This window comes from Euleptes europaea, chromosome 4, assembly GCF_029931775.1.
Source record: "Euleptes europaea isolate rEulEur1 chromosome 4, rEulEur1.hap1, whole genome shotgun sequence".
In the NCBI taxonomy this organism is placed as follows: Eukaryota; Metazoa; Chordata; class Lepidosauria; order Squamata; family Sphaerodactylidae; genus Euleptes; species Euleptes europaea.
Window position 1 is genome coordinate 61,745,571 of NC_079315.1, and position 25,934 is coordinate 61,771,504.

Below are 25,934 nucleotides of genomic sequence, written 5' to 3' on the forward strand. Positions count from 1 at the left end.
ATGGCCACTGGTAATGTTAATTCTAACAGTCACCTCCCCTATTTCTTTGGCAATATCACACGTGAAGAAGCTGAAGATTACCTTTTGCAAGGAGGGCTGAGCAATGGATTGTACTTACTGCGAAAGAGCCGACACTTTCTGGGAGGCTATGCCTTGTCCCTGGTTTATGATGGCAAAGTTTATCATTACACAATTGAGGGGGAAATGAATGGCTCTTATGCCATTGCAGGAGGAAGATCTCACAGAAGTCCTGTAGAACTCATTAACTACCACTCAGATGAAGTTGATGGTCTTGTTTGCCTTCTCAAGAAACCCTGTAATCGATCACCAGGAGTGGAACCAAAAACAAGTCCATTTGAGGACTTAAAGGACAATCTAATCAAGGAATATGTCAAACAAACATGGAACCTACAGGTAATTCTAGCTGTCTTTTTTTTTTTTTTTTTTTTTTTGTACAGGGTATATAGACTGGCTGACCCTGGCTAGTATTTGGATGAGAGACCTCCAAGGAATACCAGGTTCGTGACACAGAGGCAGGCAATGGCAAACCATCACTCAAAGTCTCTTGCCTTGAAAACTCTATGGGGTTGCCATAAGTCAGCTGTGACTTGATGGCAATATATAGAGGGAGTAAGGAGAAGGAAGGATGGAAAGATATAAACTGAAACCTTGGACATGTCAAGGGGCACAAAAACCTTCTCAGGTGTCAGTGGTTAATTTTCCACTCAACAGAAATACCATTATAGTTGGCTTTCTCTCTAGCCTCAATAGCTTGCATTTTATATTTGCAGAATATTATGACATTTATTTGCATTAGCAAGCTAATTTCTTTTCTCAATCCCTGACCAAAAAAGCACTAGCCAGCCCCATTATTCAGTAATCATTCCTGGATGATGGGTTTGCTTGCAGTCTTCTTGCTTTTATTTAAGAGATTAGATTGTTCAACATATTTAATGTTGAACAATGTTGAACATCAGTTCTTGTAGGTTATCCGGGCTGTGTGACCGTAGTCTTGGTATTTTCTTTCCTGACGTTTCGCCAGCAGCTGTGGCAGGCATCTTCAGAGGAGTAACACTGAAGGACAGTGTCTCTCAGTGTCAAAGTGTGTTGGAAGAGATAATATGTATAGTCAGAAGGGGGTTGAGTTTGAGCTGAGTCATTGCCTTGCAAAAGTATCAAAGGTAATGAGCTAATCATTGTCCTGTAAGTATCAAGGTAATGTGCTAACTAGGGCGTGGTATTGTAATGTGGAGCCATTGTATCCTGAAGTGATCTGTTGACACTTCAGGATACAATGGCTCCACATTAACATACCACACCCTAATTAGCACATTACCTTGATATTTACAGGACAATGATTAGCACATTACCTTTGATACTTTTGTAGGACAATGACAGCTCAATCTCAACCCCCTTCTGACTACATATATTACTCTTCCAACACACTTTGACACTGAGAGAAAATACCAGACCATGGTCGCACAGCCCGGATAACCTACAAGAACTGATGAACTCTGACCGTGAAAGCCTTCGACAAATGTTGAACATATTTAGCAGACTTGAAGTGTACTCATTTATTTTGCTACTCATCATGATTCATGTTATTTTTTTAAACCATGATTTCAGATGTTGCTGAGCCAGTTACTTATAAATCTAGAAAGCAAAAAATGTTGGGTATGGCCAAGTTATCCAGCTCTTAGCAGCGCTTCTAGAATTGTTTATATTTTAGTCTTACAGAAAATGGTATATCTTACATATTTTTTCCATTTCGTTCACTGTTCAGGGCTATGCTCTGGATCAAGCGATTATTAGTCAGAAACCTCAGCTAGAGAAATTGATTGCTACAACGGCACATTTGAGGATGCCCTGGTTCCATGGGATAATATCTCGAACTGAATCAGAGCAACGCATTCTTCTAGGCACAAGGACCAATGGGAAATTTTTGTAAGTAAATATTTTCCCTGTATGTTCTGAAGAGTGATGGACGAACCAAATAGAGCTCTGTGACATTTATAGCTTATGAACCTCAGAATTTTATAAAATATCTTTATGCATGTGCATATCCATCTATCTAGCCTTGCACCTATTGATTTTATGGCTTGTTTGAATGGGCATTCTTGTGGAGTACCAGATCTGAATAATTTTGCCTCCTAACATCAACAGAAAAGACACAAATTCCTATCATCCATACAAATGATCTCTGAAGTAAAACAGTTTTTATAAGCTCTTGAAGGCTTTATAAGGGGATCTTGCACCCTCTGAAGAGACCTTGATCCATAGCTATGGGATATGGCCAGCTGTGCCACTCTGAGACAGCATCTTCAACAAACATGCACATTCATAAATGGATGGACAGTCCCTTCAGATACGTGGGTCTGAGGTTGGCTGAGAGCTATTTGTGGTAAATACACACATTTGTGGTATACACACACTCACACACAATGTTAAACTAGCACTTAAAATATAGGGCAGGAAGGAGAGGTCATTGAGGAAATGCCAAACAAAAGAAAAAAGTCTCCACTTGCTAGGAGAAGACAGTGATGAAAGGGTAACAATATATTTTGGGAGCAAGTCCTAAAACTTTGGGGCCAAAACTGTGAAGGCCCTTTCTTGGGTTACCAAGGGATGGGATTCTTGACTGTACAGGTTGTTGTTGTTAGGCTTGAACATTTAGCAGATAAAAAACAATTACCAATTTGTTTTAAAAAGCCCTCAGAAAGCCCTCTGGTAGTATGGCAGGGAGAATGCCAACCAGGAGGGTTAATGAAAGGCACTGATGTTGGTTAGATCTTCAGAAATGTTCACCTTCTCAGACAGAAAGCTTACTAATGTACTTGGAATTTGTTCTTTTTGTTATTTTCCTCTCAAAATATATTAAAATGTGGTTTACAGTTAAAAATGACATTCCTTATTCTGCAATGAGTATCCAAATTATCTGATGTGATCAATAATTTTGGCACTTGACAAGATACTAATATAAAAGCATACTAAAAACCTATAAGCCACCAATGATACAATTGTCTACTAAATGTCCATGGAAATCTTCAGAAAGTCCAAAGCTGTTCAATGCATGGAGTGTGAGAAGCATAAATCAAGATAAGCTTGCACTTGTAAAACACTTAGACGTTTCAATCCTCTTAGAGCCCGTGTTCACATAGCCATCCTAAAACTTTGGAAGAAAAACAAAAATGCTAACATAAATTCATTTAGTGAGCAATCCTTTAATTTCTTGCTGAGCAAGGATTCAACTCGCCTTTGTATTATTAATAATATTTTCCGTTATTCTGTCCCCAATGACCTGGTGGGTGCTTCAACAGATAGTTCTACGTTGCACGATTGGGTATATAAGGGCGATGCTCTGATTGAGAGCTCATTAATTCTCCAATCTAAGTCTTCTCCATGGTTTAAATTAATAAAAAACACCATCTTAGAACCAAATATCTAGTTGATATCTCAATCCAAAAGCTCAGAATGGTTTTAACATCTCTACACTTTCAAACAATGCAAACTGCAATATTGGATGGACGATATAATAAAGTACCAATAGCACAATGTATTTGCGTTTGTGGTTCTGCTGTAGAGGATTTATCCCATTATATTTTAGCTTGTCCTCTTTATGTAATCCTAGGTAAAAATTCCTTCATACCATATTAACTGGGTTAAACCAATAAATTAGTATTTTTATTGTCAGATACCAACTCATTTATTTCTTACAGGATGTAACTTTTTACTCTAGCATCTAGAAAGATAAGAGCCAAACTGGTGCCAAAGAATGTAACTAGCCAGAACCGATGGTCAGCTAAAATATATTTTAATTATATTGTATTTTATCATCTTATATGGCATTTTGTATTTTATCTTTTATCTTTATTGTATAATCTTCTTGTTTTATAATTTAATATACCTTGTAAAAGCCTTTGGCTATCTACAAATAAATATTTACTCACTTACTTACTAAATGGCTAAGAATCCAAATGATATAATACGAGCTAATGATGAACACTGTTAGGCTATTGTTTTATTTCTGCGGCTAGCCCCATACTTGTCTTTTTAAGCATTTTTCTCCATGCTTTCCTCCCCACTTGGATTTGTTTTTGCAGAATCAGGGAAAAAGACACCAGTGGATCCTTTGCTCTCTGTTTTCTTCATGAAGGAAGGGTAGTTCATTATCGCATTGATAAAGACAAGAGGGGAAAGCTCTCAATCCCTGAAGGAAAGAAATTTGATACACTGTGCCAGGTTTGTCAAATTCCAATCACTCAGCTATCTGTTAATTTGTACACTGGTTCCAGTCATCTGTAAACTAAGGAAATTAAAGAAGGAATCTCTGTCACATATCCCTTCTCAATGCAACCTCCTACACCCTTGAAAAGCTGCTCCTGTAGGTTGGGATTCTTGGGAATGGTCTGGATTGGTGCACATGGGGCTGTTGCAAGATGAAAAAGTGATAGAAATAACTCTCCCTCTTCTTCCATAAGCTGTTCTGCAAACAGAGCAAGTGAGTACATGTGGTATTCCTGCCAATTTCCCCTTTCTGCTGCCATCCCCTGTGCAACATCCCACACCATTCCTGAAGTTCCTTGGACTTTTAGTGGCTTATCATAGCAGAAGGTGCAGAAGGGAGCAAAGATCACTTCTACAAACTTGTTCTGTTCCCAGAAGTCATGAGATTTATGCCACTTGTTCAGTCTTGTTGCAGATCTGCTCCGTATCCTGTGCTGTCACTTTTAGGAGTATATTTTCATGGGATGCAATGGTTTGTACAGGAAGGGAAAAGAAAAATCCCTTTCACAGAGTCACTCTGTTTCCAGAAAGTTTGTATTCAATCCATAATAATGTTTCTGCATTTTGAGTGAATTTTTGCTATTTTTTGTAGTTGAGCAAATTGCAAGCATCCTAGAATAGAATGGCATTTTCACGTGTAAATGACAAATATATTTTAATGCCCCCTTCTGAAGGGGAGAAGAAGGATTCTGAAGCACTGGTTGCAAAGAAATATTATTTAGTATTGTAGACATAGATCTGAGTTCCCATCTCCAATGGCAAAGTATCCCCAACGGTGCTAGCCAGTATCCTATTCTTGCTCCACCAAGAGAAAATAATCAATAGAAACACCCCTGGGCACTCTGCAGAGAGCACAGTGATTGTGCCATACTCCCCAGCAACCATTCACAGGAGATGCAGCCACCTAATGCAGACTGATGAGGTCATGGCCCCCTGATGTCAGGCAGCCATTGCCAATACACAGATCACATCAAGAGAGGGAACAAAGGTATGCACCTCCCTGTCCTAGAAGTATAATACACTCCAGAAAGGGTTCTGGTCCCCACCTACAGCCAAGGTTCCTTTTGCCAAGTTCAGACACAGGAGAGTAAACATGGCCACTCCAGCCACAGCATTTGCATGCTGCTGTAGCTCAGTGATTGCTTGTGCATAAGAAATGTGTGTGTGTATACAAGTGGTCTGAATTTGTACAGTGGCACAGACATAATTATTCATTTTTTACTTCAGAGCACAGAGCAGATGCTTTGTGATCCCTATCTGCCAGATTTAATATGGGTAATTAAACAATAATGTGATCATTTTTCCTGTATGGAGATGCAGGGAAAAGTAGGTATGATATCTTGTGTTGTGTATGTATTTAGTAGGGTAGTAAGCAAGGGGAGACTTAGGAGCTTGAGTTCCGCATGAAGGATCCTAAACCCCGCTCGCCCTATTGGCTAAGCAAAAGGATCCTATTGGCCCCAAGCCAGCATGTTCCATTGGTCACTGAGAGGGTATTCCCCCCCATCACAGATCAGGGGGGGGAGTGGCCGCAGGCGGCCAGGGGGGCATATAAGCAGGGCATGTTCAGTGTGTAAGTTAGTTCTGTGCTGAAATCAAATAAAGCTGTTGGTTTTTGTAGGTTATCCGGGCTGTGTAACCGTGATCTTGGAATTTTCTTTCCTGACGTTTCGCCAGCAACTGTGCAGACATCTTCAGAGTAGTAACACTGAAGGACAGTGTCTCTCAGTGTCAAGTGTGTAGGAAGATATAGTCAGAAAGGGGTTGGGTTTGAGCTGAGTCATTGTCCTGCAGAAGTAATGTGCTAGTCATTGTCCTGTAAGTATCAAGATAATGTGCTAATGACGGTGTGGTATGTTAATATGGAACCATTGTATCCTGAAGTGATCTGTTAATGTGTGAAGTCCAAAGCTAATCTGCATGGCTATTGTTGACTATAGTCTTTGTTAGTCTGCAGGTTTTTTAGGACAGGAAGCCAAGCCTTATTCATTCTTAAACTCTCTTCTTTTCTGTTAAAGTTGTGCTGATGTTTATGAATTTCAATGGCTTCTCTGTGCAATCTAACAAAATAGTTGGTAGAATTGTCCAGTCTTTCAGTGTCTTGGAATAAGACCCTGTGTCCTGTTTGTGTCAGTCCATGTTCAGCCACTGCTGATTTCTCAGGTTGGCCAAGTCTGCAGTATCTTTCATGTTCTTTTATCCTTGTTTGTATGCTGCATTTTGTGGTCCCGATGTAAACTTCTCCACAGCTGCAAGGTATACGATATACTCCTGCAGAGGTGAGGGGGTCTCTTTTGTCTTTTGCTGATCGTAGCATTTGTTGTATTTTCTTGGTGGGTTTAAACACTGTTTGTAGGTTATGTTTTTTCAAAAGTTTCTCCATCCTATCAGTGACTCCTTTAATAATACTTAATACTTACACAAAAACTCCAACCACCACCCCCGACAGAAAAGAGGAATAATCAAAACATTAATGGACCGTGCAAGACGGATCTGTGAACCACAGTTTCTCAAGGAAGAAACTAATCATCTAAATCACACACTGCTAGCAAACGGCTATTCCAAGAATGAAATCAGAAGGGCCATTAAACCAAACAAAAATCAGAAAACTCAGGAAAAACAGTCTCCCATAGGACTTCCTGTCCTAAAAAACCTGCAGACTAACAAAGACTATAGTCAACAATAGCCATGCAGATTAGCTTTGGACTTCACACATTAACAGATCACTTCAGGATACAATGGTTCCATATTAACATACCACACCGTCATCAGCACATTATCTTGATACTTACAGGACAATGACTAGCACATTACTTCTGCAGGACAATGACTCAGCTCAAACCCAACCCCTTTCTGACTATATCTTCCTACACACTTGACACTGAGAGACACTGTCCTTCAGTGTTACTACTCTGAAGATGCCTGCCACAGTTGCTGGCGAAACGTCAGGAAAGAAAATTCCAAGACCACGGTTACACAGCCCGGATAACCTACAAGAACCAATGAACTCTGACCGTGAAAGCCTTCGACAAAATAAAGCTGTGTTGTTGAACTCCGTATCGGATCTCGTGAATCCTTCCCACGCGGACTTAACATCTTGGATGATGTTTGAGTATTTCCCAGTGAATATGGATGGATTTGTCAGCTAACAGGAGCAATGCTTGCTCTATCTGTGTACTCTGTCACTTCAACAGCGCCTTAACACATGCGCAACGGCCAAATTGTGAAGGTGGCATGAAACAACATCTCTCCAGTTTCTGCCTTCCCCACTCCAGGCAGTCTGTTGCTGTCTGCAGGATTACCCTTCTTCCTATCACACTCACTTATTTTGGCAGTGGCACTGGAAGGATTACACATTACATATCCTATCAAAGAACAGAATCCTTGAGAAGCAGGGGCCTCAGAGCAGCAAGTGGCATGAAGAAGGGATGTCATGAATAAATTGGTTAGCCTAGCAGCCACAGGGACTCCATGGGACCCTTAAGGAGTAGACATACAATGAACAACTGTGCTGAATTTGCTACTCAAAACCAAAACTTTGCACACCACCAGTAATAATTGGATTGCTCGTCTAATCTTTCTTATGTTTTATTTTGATAGCTAGTGGAACATTATTCTTACAAAGCAGATGGGCTATTAAGAATCCTTAAAGATCCAGTTCCAAGTCCAAATTTTCACCCTATAAATGGTGAGTATTTTTTCTGTTAATTGTAGAATATGGATCCATTTGTCACATCTTTTCTTAACCATATGACACTGCCTGTGACACAACCACATGGATCATTCTTCTATAACTTCAGTTCCCATCCCTTTTAGTTCCTGTCACTGGAAGATAGTAACACCCATTTTTTGTGTTCTGTGAGATGTCTGAATTATCCCAGAAAGGCTCTTGCTTAAATAAGAAGCACAATCCCATATTAAACAAGTATGGCAGAGTTATCTTGGAGAAAGTATTGTAAAAATCATTATTGCTGTGAAATGCTGGTGCCAGGAGAATAAGATAGCAAGGCTATTTATCACAGCTTGCGTCACTCAATGCAAAATGTAGTTTATATCTGTTTGAACCTTCAGAATCCCTGGTGAATATTTTTCACATGACTTTTCTCCAATAAAGCTCTGTTGTGTGTGTGTTGGGGGGGAGTTTTCCTTGATTGAGTCAACTTTTCCTAGCATTATCGTCTTTTCCAGTGACTCTTGTCTTATAATGTGACCAAAATACGATAGCCTCAGTTTAGTCATTTTAGCTTCTAGGGAAAGTTCAGGCTTGAATTGATCTTGAACTAACTGATTTGTCTTTTTGGCAGTCCACATAATTCCTGTTGGTAGGAGCAGCAATTTAAATTTTTGTAGTAATTAGTATATTTCATTATCGTAGGCAATATTGATCTTAGACCCTGCCCACCACTTCCTGGTCGTATGAAGGTAAGAAAATGTACTGGTCAAAAATGAAAATGACTGTTTTAATGACATCATGAGATTTTATAATAATCATACAGTAGCATCATTCATTATGTAGGTTATTTGCTCAGTCTTTAAAGATTATGGAACACCTAATTTATGGGAAAATAACTACAGCAATGGTGTATACCAAAGTAAGTACTTGTTCTTTCTCTTATATACAGGATAAGGTATATTCTATGTCAAAATCTTCCAAATTCCAAGCAAGGATATAATAGGTCCTACAATCAGAATAAGTAGTTTAAAAAGTGGTTCTGCATATATATTTACTTTGAAATTATTCCTACATCTAAAATTAATTTAAACAGGGGGTGTAAATATGTTGATAAGGAAGGTCAGAGGCAAGGAAGGAAGGCAGAAAACAAGGGAGTGATTGAGACCATTTGGAAAGAGATAGGGAGAGTTGAAGATTAGAACACCAAGGCACTAAATTATCCATCTTCAGCACTGAACAGTATTGAAGCTTCCCCTCTTGCTTATTTTAAAGAGGAAAGTATTAAAAGTTACTTGACTTGTTTCCCTGATGCTCATATGAGCGTGGAAAGAGGCATGACATAGTCTTAAAACTGAGTGCTATTTTAAGACCACAAGTCTGTTCAACAAATAGGGTTGACAACCTCCAGGTGGGGGCTGGAGATTTCCTGGAATTACAACTGGTCTCCAGACTACAGAGATCAGTTCCCCTGGAAACAATTGCTGCTCTATGGTATTATGCTCCACTCAGGTCCATATCCTCTCCAAATCTGCCTTCCCCAGGTTCCACCCCAAATCCCCAGGAATTTCCCAACTCAGAGTTGGCAACCCTATTAAAAAGCCACACTTCTCTTAGGCCCAGTTCACCATGCAAATACCTGCATGGGGCTTGCTTGAAACACAGCTGTGAAATGCTTTCCCATGTGGTTCTGGAAGTTTTTACTATGTCAGAATAAACCATCACCAACTGCAGTGTGCAGCAGTATGTTGAAAATGGCTGCAATCACATTGCTATGTATGTGGAACAGTCTCTGTACTGTTGTGTTTCAAGCAGCCATTCACACAGCTAATTGCTTGAATTAGGATTGAGAGAGAGAAAAGGTTTCAAATAAATAAAAGATACAATTTGGTTTGCATTCTAATTCTAAGTCCTGTATTACAAAATTGACCTATTTAGGGCAAACAGGCTAAGAAGCTGTAGAATTGGGTTTTTTAAATTAAAGATGATGGATATTTCCCCATTCAGTAGTCTTTCAAAAAAATCAATATGCTAGAATTAGACTAGGACTCCAGAGACCTGGGTTCAAATCTCCATTCAGCCATGAAGCTTACCTGGTGAGGCCGGGGCAGTCAATCTCAGCCTCACTTATCCCACAGGGTTGGTGTGAGGTTAAAATAGAGGACGGGAGAACCACGTATGGTGCCCTGACAAAGGACATGATAAAAATACAGTAGATAAATCTGTTTTTTCTAAATAGACACTCATAAGGATGGTTGACTGACTTTTCTGTTGTCAAGTAAGCAACACTAGCACAAGTACAGCAGGAGGTCAAACATTTTGAAGAAGAACATGCCACAGATGAATTTTATTAAAGCTAGAAAGCTGCATCGTCTTTTACATCAGAAAGAAGATACTAAAATGTACTGGCCAAGATATGCTATACATGCTATCTCACATGGCATTTGTTTATGTAGGGCCCATGATCCACAGTGTATCCCTTTTTGTTGGCCAGAGGGGATTCCCTTCTTCCCTTTTCACCAATTGAAAAGCAAGATGGACTCAGCCTCCACCCATTTTATATATATTTTTACATCATAATAGCCAATTGAAGACCTTACTATTTTGTCCAGCAGCCCTTATGCTGTTGGTTGTTGATGCATTGTTAATTGAATTTTATATTTTTAACTGTAATTTAATTGTTTTAATGTTTTTATGTTTGCTGCCTTGTGGACCTTGATTGAGTGGGAAATGTTTTAAACAAAATAAAATTGTTTCCTTAGTTGGCTCCTGCCTGTACATGAGATTTGAGATCCAGTTTTAAGGAACTGATTCTCTTAGAGAAAGGGCAAGATTGTGTTTGAATAGGAATTCTTAAATTATTAGATGATGGGCCCCAGTGGTCAGTAGTAATCACCTAAAGTTTTAGGTTTATGGATCGTGCTTGTTAGAGACAGGCAGAAAATGGTTTAAGGAAGAGTCAGCTGTGTTGTTGAAGGGAAGGCTTGGTACGCGTGAGCTCTGGAAAAGATACAAACAGCACTATTGAATTCAACTCTTGATAAAACATTTGGAAACCAACTGCTCTTGTAGAATATAGGCATATGTTTATGAAATACTACTTTAACATTTTCCTGATTCCCTTATTGATCCTTTTGATATCCTTTATGGTTTCTAGACTTTGTCAACAGGTGGAATTTTCTCCAGACTCAAATCATACACTTTCCCAAAGGCAGGAAGCAAGAAGGTGCATAAAATGATCTTTCGTAGGTTTATAAATGCGTGGAAGGACTTACCCTCACTTACAACTCTCTTTGATGGTTTAATGACTTTGTGCCTTGCTGCTAATATTCTGTGCACATTTGGCAACTTTCTTTAGCTTTTACTTCTGGCCTGAGTTTAGAGAATTAACCCATGGCTAATATAACGCAAAACTAAATGTGGTTACACATTCCAGTATCTGTTCCTGACATGCACTTAACATCATTCATGTGTGCCAGATTGTCTACATAGAAGGGAATTGAAAAAACCAGATAAACTAGTGTAGTGGAAGATCCAGTTTTCCTCTATCATACCGGTATGTGCATTTCACTTTAAAATCTCAGTCTTTTAAGTGTAGCCTGTTTAAAACACTACTAATTTGGGTGAATGATCTTCCTTCAAACAGCAGAAAGAATAATGCATTTGTCCTTGCTTCTTAAAAAGAAGTCATGCTAGCCTTCTCTTTTCCCCCAGTTGTGATAGCTGCTGCTTGCTTTAGCTGCTTACTTCAGCAGCTGGCCAGATCTGAAAACCAGCCCTCTCAGTTCATATCCCTGACTTAGAGGAAGTAAAATATCAAAACCTTGTACTCTTCGGGGGCAGGGGGGTGTTATACATTATTCATAGGTGAGTGATACTCGCTTCACCCACACATCACAGGGCAGAATGTAGAAATATGACTGGAAGCTCAAATAACCTAGAAGTGGTGCTGTTTTTGATAGCTTTTTTGTGTGTTTGTTTTTGTTAGTCTTTAAGGTGCCACTGGACATTTTTTAAATTTTGCTATAATAGACTTACACAGCTGGCCCTTTGTAAGTAATTTTTTGTCCAGTCTAATGGCTACCATGGGAGGAGCAATGGTATCTTGCATCATCATCTTAGGAAAAATAAGAACCAAATTTTTACACACATGGCTTTTTCATCTACTTTGCAGAACTATGTTCTTGTTCTGTGAACTTTAGTTTTAAGAAAATATCTGTTTTTAATATCAAACCATTTACAGCTTGCTACACATTGCCTTTGCAGTATCAAGAAGTCTAATTGGTAAGGGAAGGGAAATGAGTAGATTAAGAGCAGGTAGATAAGCTTCAGAACAGAATTTATGCTCACTGGGATCATTTTTCTCTACTTTGCAGCAAAAAGGTAGGAAATAATTTGTCTTAACATTAAGTAATATTGTGCCTTTAGTGTGCATGGAAGCATGTTAACGTAGCTAGCACAGACCTTTGCTAAAAATATTTTCTTTTGCCACATCACTTTTTGGGGCCATGTACTACAAAGCAGGCAACCGTAGTGCATAATGTATAGTGATGTTAAACTGAGCAGAAAGAAGGCTCCTGTGATGTCAAACAAAGCCGTCTGCCACAGTCAGCGGGAATTTCCATTATCCGTTTGTGTGACTCTAGCAGAGTGCCATAGCAAGAACTGCAATTCAGAATTCTGATCCCCCCCCCCTTTATTAACTGGTACTTTTAGTGCTGATCAATCTCGTTTTTATTTAGCAGCACAGAAGTTTGGTTCATTTAAAAATTCTGAACTTAGCATTTTACCTGCAGCCCTTCACTACTCTGAGAAGACAAGCAAATGCTGTTGCACAAGAACTGTTACTCAACGCAAATTCCAAAACTTTGCTGAAGTCACCCACTTCTGCTGGTTGTGTTTAGCAGCAGGAGGATATCGTTGTTATGGACAAGTATTGTTAATAGCATTACAAGCTGGAGACTGACAGTGTGATCCTAAACAGAGTTACACCTTTCTAGACCCATTGACTGCAATAGGCTTAGAAGGCTGTTTAGGATTACATATAATTAAATGCCACTTAACCTCAGGACAAAGGAAAACATAATTTCACTTTCTCTCAAGTTAAGTCCTTTGGGTGGTTTATAATAATCCAAAGCATAACTTCTACCCTGTCATAAAATGCTGGTCATCCTAAACCTGTTTGACAGGTATTTTGTCATTTCTTATCAAGCTTTTTTGCTGCTCAGGATCTGTGCCACGCAAATTTAATGACTGCTCTAAAGAAAATTGACCATGGGGCAGGCCTCTTTTGTGTTAGAAAGGCTTCCCCCCTATTTTGATTTCCAAAACTTTTTTTAAGTATAATGTATTAAGAAAGGAAACTGTAATAATAGTCAGGGTCACCTCACTGTGCTGCCCCAAGTAATAGGAGGTACATGTCTCTCCCTCCCCCCCTCAACTTGTACTGCTGACTTGGAGCTTGATGTCAGCATCATGAGCTGTGGGAAGAGACTGCCACTTGTCTTGGAGTCTGGCAGTTCTACAAGCTTGTATAGGAGTGGTTCCTGCCTCATACTGTGCAGTCCATGTTGGTTCCAATGTGAGCTGCAGAGATCCCCTGAAAAGTGATGGCTGATTTAAGCCATGTTCCTTGCCTCCTCCCGTTTGCCACCCTCCACTCACTTGACCTCCCCCCCAGCAGCTTCTTGGTCACCTCTTGGTTTCTATCTACCACAAAAAACACTAGCCTGAATGCTTAGGGACTGTGCAGCAGAATGACATGTGCATGTTTTTTGGACAGTTCGCTTCCATGCTTGCCTTTGCTGTGAACAGTTGATAGAATACATTGAGTCTCTCCTGCATGCTAATCTTAATTAATTCTAACAAGCCTTACTGTTAAAATTATTTCTCAGGACGTTTAGTCTGGCTCAGAGTAACTTAGGCAGCAATCCTAAAGACACTTCCCTGGGAATAAGCCCCAATTAATAATAATACTTGAGTAGACATGCTTAGGATTGTGCCACGTGTATATTAGGGCTAAATCTTATCATAGAATCATAGAGTTGGAAGGGTCCATTCAGGGCATCTAGTCTAACCCCCTGCTCAATGCAGTATCAACCTAAAGCATCCCTGACAAGTGTTCGTCCAGCCGTTGCTTGAAGACTGCCCATGAGGGGGAGCTCACCACCTCCCTAGGCAGTCAGTTCCCCTGCTGGACTACTCTTACTGTAAAAAAAAATTTCCCCCTAATATCCAGTTGGTACCTTTCTGCCCGTAATTTAAACTCATTATTGGGAGTCCAACCCTCTGTTGCCAACAGGAACAGCTCGTTGCCCTCCTCTAAGTGACAGCCTTTCAAATATTCAAAGAGAATAATCATATCCTCCCTCAACCTCTTCTTTCTCCAGATGGAACATTCCTAAGTCCCTCAGCCATTCCTTGTAGGACTTGGTTTTCAGGCCCCTGTTCATTCTCATCACTCTACTCTGCACCCACTTCATTCTGTCCACATTCTTTCTGAAGTGAGGCCTCTAGAACTGCACCAGCGCTCCAGGTGTGGCCTGACCAATGTCGTATACAGGGGAACCATGTCATCTTGAGATTTGGATGTTATGCCTCTGATGATACAACCCAAGATCGTATTAGCCATTTTTGCCGCTGCATCACACTGGCTGTTCATATTTAGTTTACGGTCACCTGTACCCCATGATCTTGTTCACACACACTGCTACCCAGAAGTGTATCCTCCATCCAGTTAATGTGCATCTCATTTTTGTTACCCAGATATAGAACTCTGCATTTATCCTTGTTGAATTGCATCTTGTTCACGTCTGCCCACTTTTCTAGTGTGTTCAAATCTTGTTGAATTCTATCTCTTCTCTGTTTCTCTTGGTGATGAGATCATGGTTCTGGACAAAATGCAAATGTCTGCACTTCCTCTTTCCAAACATCAGTGCCGCAGTTTGAGCAGAAACTGCTCATCACCAGTAGGTGCAGTTAGCCAATTAGAAAACATACCTGTCAGTTGCAAAGGGCATGTGCATGTATTACTAACCTTTACAATATATGGCACCACTGTCTATGAAACCATTAAAGTCATACTTCCAGGCAGCTTACTTACAACATGGAACAAATATTATATTCCTACACTCGTTATAAAAGATGCCATTCATGTATATTTTGTACTCCAGTATCATTACAAATTTCAGCTTTCAATGTATAAGTAACAGTTTTAGGATTATAGAGTAAAGCTTATTGAAATCATAAATGCATCTCTTTAGAAAGATGTTCCACTAATATTAATTATTTTTAGTAAACATATTTAGTTTGCTATTTACCTCTTTAGAAAAAGGAAAATAGATTTGACTGATAATTTCCCTCACCCAGCTGTGGCTGATTTTCAATATTAAAGATTCCATCAGTGACCACTGGTATTATACAATAATCACCAGGAATTTTTCTTCAATGGTTCCTAACCAATGCTGTTGAGAGATGTGGGAAAATAAGCCAGACAAGAGCTAAATTAATAATGAAACTAAAGTTCTTCTTAGGACGCCAGCTGCAAGTTTAATTTTGTCACCGTATGCTGTGCAAGTATTCTATTCTAAGCCATTTAAAGTACAGTTGACATACATAGCAAAAGTGGAAAAAAATTAAATCTCCTCTAGAACAGGTTACCAGCAAAAAGCCCCAAGATGTATTTGTTTTAAAATAAAATTGTGTTATGGAAATCAAACTTAAGCTTATCTGTACACTAGTGCTAAAACAACAAGTGAAGGAGAGGAGCCAGAACCCAGTGGAAGATAGAATTGCCTCCCACCAGCAGCCTCAACCACCACCACCACTTGATAGGCCAGCGGAGGGGGGGGGTGAAATGCAAAAATCATTATCATGTTGATAGTGTGATGTAATTTCTAGGGTGAACCCAGGCATTATGCCACTCTAGTATTCAGCAGAATCCTACTCTGATTCAGCAGAATTCAGCAGAAACCACTGAGTTGAGTGATATAACTTCCAGGTTCACCCCAGAAATTATGTCATACAGTTGATGTGATGGCACACACACACTATGCCCCCATTCCCAGACTCGTGCTAGGTGCCAGCCATCAGCTGGCAACTCTAGTGGAAGAGCACATGTTTTGTATATAGAAGGCATTTCCATTTAAAGGATATAAGGTAAAAGATGGTGGGGAAAGACTTTCACTTTCTAAGAGTAGCCAGGATGCACAAGGAAATTCATGTGAAGTAGTGTTTTAGATTTTTGTTTAGCCATATGGAAAATAAAGTCAAGGGAATAATGGGGCCAGGGAGATGAACCTGTGCCTACTGCTGTAATTTCAAGTTGTGTTAAATATGTAAACTTGGCTCCAGGTCACTGTTCTAAAGTTCATACATTTTTGGGGAATAGACTATATAATGCATGAATCTTAAAGAGAAGCTGGAAAAAAACATAAAAGACTGGGAACAAAATATTAAGCAGCTCCAGTATTAGATTGATCCAGGATTTGGAAATAAGGTCATTACTTCAAGAGAGTTATAATTTGATAATTATAATTTGATACAAAGCCATTTGTTAATTCCTTCATAAGACAGTGCTGTGTAGTACTTGTAGAATTCTTTTATGCTTTAGCAGTGTGTGTTTGGCTGGCATATTTACACAAGAAATAACCTGAAGATTTAGGTAAGCTTTGCTCCCTTTCTTGTGTGTTAATCCTTGCCTACATCTCTCACTGCTTAATTTATGTCTTAGAATCCCCAAATGGCACTCACAATGCACTGAGACGAAATTCTGTTTGTATGCTATAGTTACCTGTACCTACGCGTGCCTACTGTGACGATACTGCTTTGCCTACAACATCTAACACTTATGAACCACAAAAAGGTAGGCAGTGATCTCATATCTGGTTAAAAGCAGTCATTGTGTAGAAGAAGCTGCTCTGCCGTTTGTGGACTTATTTTGTGTCTTTCACCCAGCAAACTTCCATGACGCGAGTGGGGATTCGAACCTGGGTTTTCCAGGTCTTACTGCAACACCGTAACCACTACAGCATGCTGGCTCCCAGGATGCTATATACAGATGTGAATTTTCATATATACATACTTCTTGACAAAAAGTAAACTAAGTAAAATTGGACTGAGAGTGGGGTTGTCTATGTGGAAATCAGAAATCAAATTGGCTTGATTATTGCAGCATACAAGACTAAATATATGTATTTATTTAAAAATTATATACCACCTTTCTGCCCCAAACCAGGGCCACCAAGGTGGCTTACAAAAACAGAACATTATTACACATCTAAAAATCAATTACAATAAAAATAAAATGTACATTAAAACCAGTAATTGAAACATAGGGAAGGAAGGAGTGATCATTGTAACAAAAAAGTCTTCATCCTCCATTGGAAAACAGTGATGGGTGTGGGCAGCCGACTGTCTCTGGGAGAGGGAGTTCCACAGTTTTGATGCCACAACCAAGAGGCCCTCTCTCATATTGCCACCTTCCTAAACACAGAAGGCAGGAGCACCCAAAGCAGGGCCTCGGAAAGTGATTGTAGTGGTCAGACAGCTTCATATGCAAGTAGGTGGTCCTTACGGTATCCTTGGCCCAAACAGTGTAGGGCTTTAAAGGTCATCACCAGCTCCTTGAATTCAGTTCAGAAACAAACTGAGAACAAATGGGAGGGAGCGTGCTGAATTCATTCAGAGGTAAGGCACCATAGATCAGGTTTGGTCAAAATGCCAGTTTGGGTGTACTCCCAAATGAGCACGGTGGGAGAAGACAAGCCAACATCACGATCTGAAATCAGTTGCTTTTTCAAGGCTACCAAGGTCTTTTAAAATCCTAAACTACGGAATGATCTTGTGAGTTCTGACTTTTGTAAAAAAATCTCTTTGCCTGCCTATATACATGGCAAAATCTTACTAATCGCTGATTTGGTGATAGCTTCGATCCTATGGTGACAGATAAGAATTAGGTAGTCCTTGAAGAAAGTCTTGAAGAAAAATCATCACAAAATCTAACTGCCAATTACAGATGGTTAAATAGAAAAAGGGTTAGTTCTATATTATTGCTTTCTCTCAGTTAATTGGATATGTTACAAAATTCCACAAAGGTACATAAATAGTCCAAGATTCCACATAGGTACATAAATAGCCCAAGATTGTCATTTAAGTAGTATCTATCTTTTTGCTACTGCTGTTAAGTATTTATGATTTTCTACTTAGCACTAGTGATACGCTAGTCACTGTACAAAACATAGAGGTGACACAGACTCTGTCTAGAAAATGTAAAATCTACATTCAATGACCATAAAAGCAGCAGTTGAGGATGGGGTAGGAGGGCATAGATAACAGTAGGAATACAACTAAACTAAGAATTGGATGATATCAGAGAAGCCTACTGAAGAAATTAATGGAGATGGGAGAGACATGCCAAATAGTGTATGTGTGGGTGGGGGGTTGCTAGTATAAGATAAAGAATGGCAGAAGATGTGGAGACAGGAACTGTAGAAGGAAATAGAGCCAATGTTTAATAGTTCTTATCACAGAAATAATGGGAGTAGTATGAAAATAGATTGCAACAATATGTGGCAGAAAATGTGTTCTCCCGTTCAACATATAGGCTATCAGAAGGAAGCCTTGCCCATGGACACTGCAGTCTATGAAAGTCCATATGCAGACCCAGAAGAGATGAAAGCTAAAAATGTCACTCTTGACAGAAATTTACTGACTCTGGAAGACCAGGAACTCGGCTCTGGTAACTTTGGTACTGTAAAAAAAGGCACCTATGAAATGAGAAAGTAAGTTGAGAAATACTGATACGCGATAATCTAGTTCTTCCATCCTAAATATTCTTCCTGTAGAACTCCTTCATACTAAATGTTTGAAACCCAAACCAATCTGACTTGCTTTTTAAAAGGCCTCTGTCCAGCAACCATATTCCATGAATGCTCATTCAGAAGTAAGACACACTGAATTCAGTAGAGCTTACAGGGTATAACTTAGTTTAGGATAGTGCTTCTAATCTGTCCACTTCTTCGAATGGGCATGTTCTTGGATGGGCATGTTTTCTTCTTTTTTTTTGTCTGTTTTTATATACAATCAAACTTGTTTTCATTATCCTATTTTTTGGGGGGAATTGTTTTAAATCTTCTGACATGATGATGTTCTATGCAGCTGGGAAAGAAAGTGTTCCTTGTATTTTTCCCCTTCTCTCTTATGAAAGAGTACTGTAAAGCAGGTGCAATACCTATGATTAGTTCTAGGAAATGTAGCCTGTCTCTCCTGTGTCGGCCTACAACACATCCCCATCCAGAGATGGAATACTGGATGGGTAGAGCCTATGTCTATCTTTTCCGTGGGGCCCTACCCAGCTGTTAATAGATATTCTGCTCTATATTCCCTCATCATCAGAAACACAAGTAGTGGCTTCAGTGTTATGGAATTCCTTCCCAGAGAGGCTTGTTTTGCTTATCCAAGCCAGCCTTTACATGGCAGTTTTGTTGCAGACAACTTTGGAGGTTTACTGACGAATGGCTATGGTATATTTGTGGGTTACAAGTGGCTGGGCTTTTTTCTGCTTACAGGTTTTGTTGCGTTTTTTGTTGTTCCATTTTATGGTTTTTAGGCATTGTTGTGAGGTGACTTTTGTACCAATAGAGGTTGAACTGTGGAGTATAAATATTTTAAATATGCCAAAAGTTAATACTTACAGCACTGCATATAATTACAATTCCTGGAAATGATTTGCAGAGGTAGGAAGACAGTGGCTGTGAAAATTCTCAAGAATGAAGGTAATGATCCAGACTTAAAGAATGAACTGCTAAGAGAAGCAAATGTAATGCAGCAACTGGATAACCCATATATAGTCCGGATGATAGGGATATGTGAAGCTGAGTCTTGGATGCTTGTAATGGAAATGGCTGAACTTGGCCCCTTGAATAAATATTTGATAAAACACCGGTAAGTTTGTAAAAACCTTCATTATTTTTCCTTATATTTTTCAACTTTAATAAACAAAATGTGTATGATGTAAATTAAAATCCTAAATGAACTCCACAAATATGTAATGTGGGTGATATATGAAACATCTGTTTATAACTAAATAAGCACTTAATAAATTGAAGTGTTCTCAAATTTTGTAGCTGAGCTGAGAGAACCCTTGATTATACAAAACACACTGTTCAGTCAAATTCAGTAACACTTCTGAAGTTATTCCTCTTCGTGAAACTTAGTGGGCTGTCAGAGAACATGAAGGAAGGATGGCTTATTAGAAAGGGGCACACCTGACTTTTAACATCTGTCTTTGGACACTGTTCCTTCTTGCAGCCTGATTGCTCATCCCAAGCTATCAAGTCTTCAATCGTGCCAGGAGCTCAACTTCCTGAATTCAGTAATTCACAACTGTATTTCCTACATAGATGTCCTTTCTATATAGAAAACTATATGGGGTCTTCCTAATAGGTTATCTGCTCTGAGTTCAATGCTTTTAGGAAGTGGTTTTTCCCCCTCCTGTTTTATTTCGGTATTGTGGTATATTTGTTCAGCTCTGGGGTTTCTCTGGCTTTTCTGCGATCTTTCTGCTTTGCTCCAAAGTTTTGGAGAAGATCACAATAGAGCCAGGATGTCTGCTTTGTAGGTGGGTAAATTCAGATTTTCTGGTCTGCACGGCAGCCATTTTCCCTGATGCTGTTGCCATAGCATCCATTCCTTCCTGCTGCCACCCGAGGGGCTTTAAAAACAACAACAACCAGCACTAGAATATCATTATTGCTATACCAATAGGTGTAGCAGGTTCTCTGAATTCTCAGCTTTCATTTTTAAAAAGGTTTCTAGCTCCTTCTCTTGTGGAGATATAAGGAAAAAACATATCTTCTCAAGAGAAGGGGCTAGAGATTTTTTGTTTTTAAATGCAAGCTGGGAAATTAGAGAACATGCTACAATTATTGTTACAATGGTATATCAATATAAGAATATTTTTGTGCCAATCTATTTTTAAAAAAAATTCAAAAGCTCCGGTGGTCCAAGGGAGGGGGGGTGGCCACTTCTGGGGAGTTGGAGCAGGGAAAGTGTAGGGAAATCTGCCATGTGGAAGCCCCATTGTTGCTGTGTTTTATCTGCAACTGTACCAGGAAAAAAATCCCAAAATCCTACCCCTGTATGAAAGACACCTACGAATCCCTTGTCATGAATGATGAGCAAGTACTTTTCTATTTTGCCATTGTAGAATCTTTAAACTACATTATAGGGCTGGCCTTGAGGATTAACTGAGCGGGGGGGGGGGGGGACAGTATTAGGAAAAACAAATATGCCATTCTTCACTTCTATCTGCTGTCAATCGTGAATTGTTTGCCCATTTTCATCATTTGTATTGATAATTTCTCTGTTCCCTTTATGTATGTTATAAAATTATTACTCAGTTTAGACGTACAAGCTGATGCCTAGTGCGGATTGATGGAGAGTTCTTGTAGGGCAGGTTTCTCTGCCAGGCTGGGCAGTAGCTTCAGGAACCAGTGACAATGCTAAAACAGAAAACTCTTATCCCAGAGAAATGCTGTTGCTCTAGGGATCAAGGGGCAGGTCTGTGGAGGAAAACTTCACAAGCCTGGAAATGACTCCCAAGCCAATACCTGGTGCCAGGTGAGGACAAACCTCATTCAGACTGTGTAGCTGTGCTAAGTGTCTGGGAGCATGCAGGGCACCCTGCTGCCATCCCAGTCTATGCCCCCACTTACCATTAGGGTTGCCAATTGCCCGGTGGTGGTGGGTAAACTACTGCCCATCCACCAGGCTGCCCAATCAACCCAAGGGGGTGGAGCATGTAAGACTGCGTAGGCCTATTTAAACCCTCTCAGTCTCAGGCCAAGGAGTAGATGGTTGGGGCTACTTCTGTCTCAGAGCTGGTACAGAGAGAGGGCCAGAAAAGACAAAAAGGAGGATGACCAGAGTGAGCACAACCCCTCCCCTCCACATCTGAGGTCTGAGGGACCTGGAGGCCCAGACTCCACCTCCTGCTGGGAAATAGGAGGAGGCTTCAGCTTCCAAGCTCAGCCCCTTCCTTCGCCACTGCAGTACCCTGCTGGCCAAGCCGCCTTTCTATGCTTTCCGTTCCCTGCAGCAGTCCATAACAGCCGAAGCCTCTCACACTAAATATAGGGGAAGGCAGACAGCAAAACCAAGCAGATGTTACTGGCAGTCACCTCTTGGATACTGCTTAGGGTTGCCAGGTTGCTGGAATCGGCAGCCGATTGCCCACTAATCCAGCAGGTTGCTCGGAGTGGCGGCTGCGTGTGACATGCTTATATCAGGGCCAGGTTTACTCCCAAAGCATCACATTGTGACGGGACACTTTATCACTCAAACCCCCCAAACGCTGTTTGAGTGGTAAAGTGTCCCTCATGACGCGGCACTTCCAGGATTAAACCCAGCAGTGATGTAAGCACGTCACGTGCAGCCGCCTAACCCCACCCCCAAAAACCTCCCGCTGGTGGAGTGGAAGGACCTGGCAACCCTAATACTACTGCTGTTGGAGACATTTGTAAACACATAGTGCATAAAGAAAATGTATTCAAGATTGTTAACCAGTTATAATTTTTTAGAGATGTTACAGAAAAGAACATAACAGAACTGGTTCATCAAGTTTCCATGGGAATGAAATACTTGGAGGAGAACAACTTTGTGCACAGAGATTTGGCCGCAAGGAATGTGCTACTGGTTACACAACATTATGCCAAAATCAGTGACTTTGGACTTTCAAAAGCTCTTGGCTCTGATGATTACTATAAGGTACATCTGGACCGAAATTTCTCATCACAATATTATGATTTGTTGTTACTGTGGACTTTGCCTTTATTGCAATTCCATAAGAGTTGCAAGAGGGCTTTTGGAACTCTTTTATGGTTTTAGTAGTTTGTTGAACCTTTGGAATAAGGGTCTGTAGAATGGATGTTGTTTTAATGCTGGCTGTTATAATTATGTGATACCGTTGTACTTTGTTGTTGTTGTAAAAAGCTTCTTAGTTTTGTGACACACGCACGCACACACCGGTTTCTTGTTATCTGGGAGAAAGACAGGGTATATAAGCCCCTTTCGTCATTACTGTAGCCCTGATTGGTGAATCTCTCTGGGTGGAAAGGTGCCATATAAATGTTTAAAATAAATAAATAATGGCCAAGTGACACAGCAGAAGTCCCCAAGGAGCACCTACTGATACTTGTAAGCCAGAAAAGAAAAATAATAATACTGAGCCTCCCAGACTCACTCTGACAAGTCAGGCTAGAAGGATTCCTCTCTCAATGGCATCAAAGATTGATGAGAGGTCTAGGAGGACAAAGAGGAACATGCTGTCCTTTTTCTTGGCAGGCATGGATCATCTAACAGGATAGCCAAAGCAGTTTCCTGAATCTATGCAGAAGAGAATCTACATACTAATTTTTATCTAACAAGTAAATTGACACTGGCATCCTGACATCAGCCCATGGCATGGTGCTGCACTGTAAAAACTGGGCCCATCCATCCTTCTCCCATCTATTAAAAGCAGTATCCAGTAGACACATGGACTGTTTCCTTAGGCCTCCAGGAAACAGTAGAATTTAAAAGTCTCAAATACATACAAATGTGTTATTTTATATGGCTAATATTGTTATCTTTTGTTTTTGGATCATTGTAGGCAGAACATTGTGGGAAATGGCCTGTTAAGTGGTATGCTCCAGAATGTATGAATTTCTTCAAATTTTCTAGCAAGAGTGATGTTTGGAGCTTTGGTGTGTTAATGTGGGAAGCTTTTTCCTATGGTCAAAAGCCATACAAGGTAGGTATCTTCATTGCAATTCCCATTATAATTCCAAAGTGCACACTCAAAATTGAAAAAATAATGGGAGCAATCCTAATCTGATCTACTCAGAAGTAAACCCCATTTTATTGAAGGGAAGAACTCAGTTCCCAGGAAAGTGTTTTTAGGATTGCAGCCATAATGTACTTTGGCAAAAGATTAATTGGCAAGGAAGGTATTCTAAAATTGTTGAATATAGTTACTCTCTGGGGCAAAATAAACCGTAAATTGTGATGTTCCGATTGCTGCTGAAGACACAAATATTCTGACACCTACAGTACAATAAATTATCTGTTGCAGGGTATGAAAGGAGGAGAGGTTTCTCACATGATTGAAAGAGGAGAGCGAATGGAACGTCCACCAGCTTGCCCACTTGAGGTCTATGATTTAATGAAATTGTGCTGGACATATGAGTGAGTATAATCATGTATCTTCTGATAAAAATGTTGGCGTGTTAGATTACAACCATGGTTCTGTCGTAATTTTTCACTTCCCAGTCCCTTTGTTTTTAACTTTACTGTAAAATTGTATGTGTGCTCTTGTGAGCACAAAAAAACCCCAGCATGAAAGTTGAATAACCGATGGATCAGTTCCATAGCACAACAACAATTTTTGTGATTAATCATCTGATAGTGCCAAAATGGGATACAGATGGGTAGGATCAAGCTTTCCAAAATGACTGTTACACAGCTCAACAACCAGTGTTCACCACTAAGCAGTAGTTGCTGATTAACAATCTGGCATTTCCACAAAATGCCTATTAGGCAGAACACTGGACCAAAAAGGCCCTTGAGAACCAATTATAACATACCTTTTAAATGTAGGTATAGTTTTTTAAATTTGCAAGCAATTTTGATGGAAAGTGAAAAATGCAAATTCACAGCTTCCATGGGAGAAGATACAGCAATATTCTTCACGTTGTTAGCATAACTGATAAACAGGACCCATTCTTTCAAATAAGAAGTTGCCCTGGAACTCTTGCTAAAGCTTCACCGAATGTTCACCAGTGTGACTGCAGCCAAACATTGACTCATGGTGGGTATCTGGAACAAAGCAGTTTGGGTCAAATGTCTTAAGAAGATATGGAAGAACTCCCAGACAAGTAGCATACTTTTGCGTGAATGTCACATGGGTTTCTTGTTCAGATGTACCCTTTTGTCAAGCTACCCTCAATATGCTTGGAGAATGTGTATAAACTACGTAGAAAGTTGACTTAAGGCAAAGTATTTTCAGGGGTGCTTTTGGATCTCTTTCCATTCCCACTCATGGACTAGGAGGCAGATGAAGAACTTGTTCATGCCTACCAAATTCCAAAAGGAATTCCTGATCCTGGGAGACATTCTTGTTTATGTTTCCTTTGTGGCCACCCTTCTGTTTTAGATAAAACAGCACACTTGGGACCTTTTGGTCATAATCAATTTCTAGTGTCCCCAAAACATGTCATTCCATTGTATAGCTTTTGCCTAGCTGTTGCTTCTGCTATTGGAAAGGTTAAGGTGAATCATAAGGCACTCACTGGTGCATAGTAAATGAATAACAGGCCCTGAAAATACTGGTCAGTAAGTGCTGGTGTTAATAATGTAAGAGTGGAAATTTCCTCAGCCTATGCTAGCAAGGAATCAGACCTTAAATTAAAAAGGCAAAAGCAGAAAGTCCCTACAAAAATACTTGTATTTCTTTTGCAGTGCTGATGATCGGCCAGGATTTTCTACGGTGGAGCTCAGGCTGCGCCAGTACCACTATGAAATTGCACAGTGAAAGTGTTGTGACTGAGATTAATACGATTTGTGAAAAGAAGATGCCACGGAGCCAGATAACAGCAAAGGATTTGTCTTCCAAAATGATTCTCTTGATGGTGCTGCTCTCCAGCAACAGTGGCAGCAGCAATGTAGCTTTGCTATGCAATCACTTTTGCCTTGGCTGTTTCTCAGAGCATTTTTCACACTGAAAGTGGTTTTTAATGTGTGATTTCAATTGCTCTTTGGTCATTTGCTATATTTTTATCCTCCTAATTCTGGATTGGTGCAGATTTTATTGGGAGGGGGGTCTGAAATCACTGTTTTGCTATTGGCTGACCCCAAACGCTGTTTCAGCATTTAGGATATTTATAGCAGTATCAGGAGATTTTCAGTGTCAATGTTAAGGAACCTCAATACTGCCACTTTCAGA

General features: G+C 40.0%; 1 protein-coding gene across 1 annotated transcript; it reads left to right on the forward strand.

The window, feature by feature from the left end:
• SYK (spleen associated tyrosine kinase) lies at positions 1-25,558 on the forward strand. Its single transcript, XM_056848166.1, has 13 exons — positions 1-414; positions 1,784-1,944; positions 4,101-4,239; positions 7,885-7,972; positions 8,660-8,706; positions 11,112-11,180; positions 16,742-16,817; positions 18,558-18,735; positions 19,688-19,897; positions 22,534-22,720; positions 23,604-23,744; positions 24,066-24,178; positions 25,451-25,558. Exons 1-13 carry the CDS (start codon positions 1-3, stop codon positions 25,521-25,523), a joined length of 1,896 nt encoding a protein of 631 aa, XP_056704144.1. The 3' UTR covers positions 25,524-25,558.
• Positions 25,559-25,934: the final 376 nt, after the last annotated feature.

Bases quoted from the DNA above. Each gene is read 5' to 3' on its own strand.
- SYK (XM_056848166.1), top strand. From the start codon at position 1: ATGGCCACTGGTAATGTTAATTCTAACAGTCACCTCCCCTATTTCTTT. The intron at 16,818-18,557 runs GTAGGCAGTGAT...TTCAACATATAG, and splicing joins CACTTATGAACCACAAAAAG to GCTATCAGAAGGAAGCCTTG. The intron at 24,179-25,450 runs GTGAGTATAATC...TTTCTTTTGCAG, and splicing joins AAATTGTGCTGGACATATGA to TGCTGATGATCGGCCAGGAT.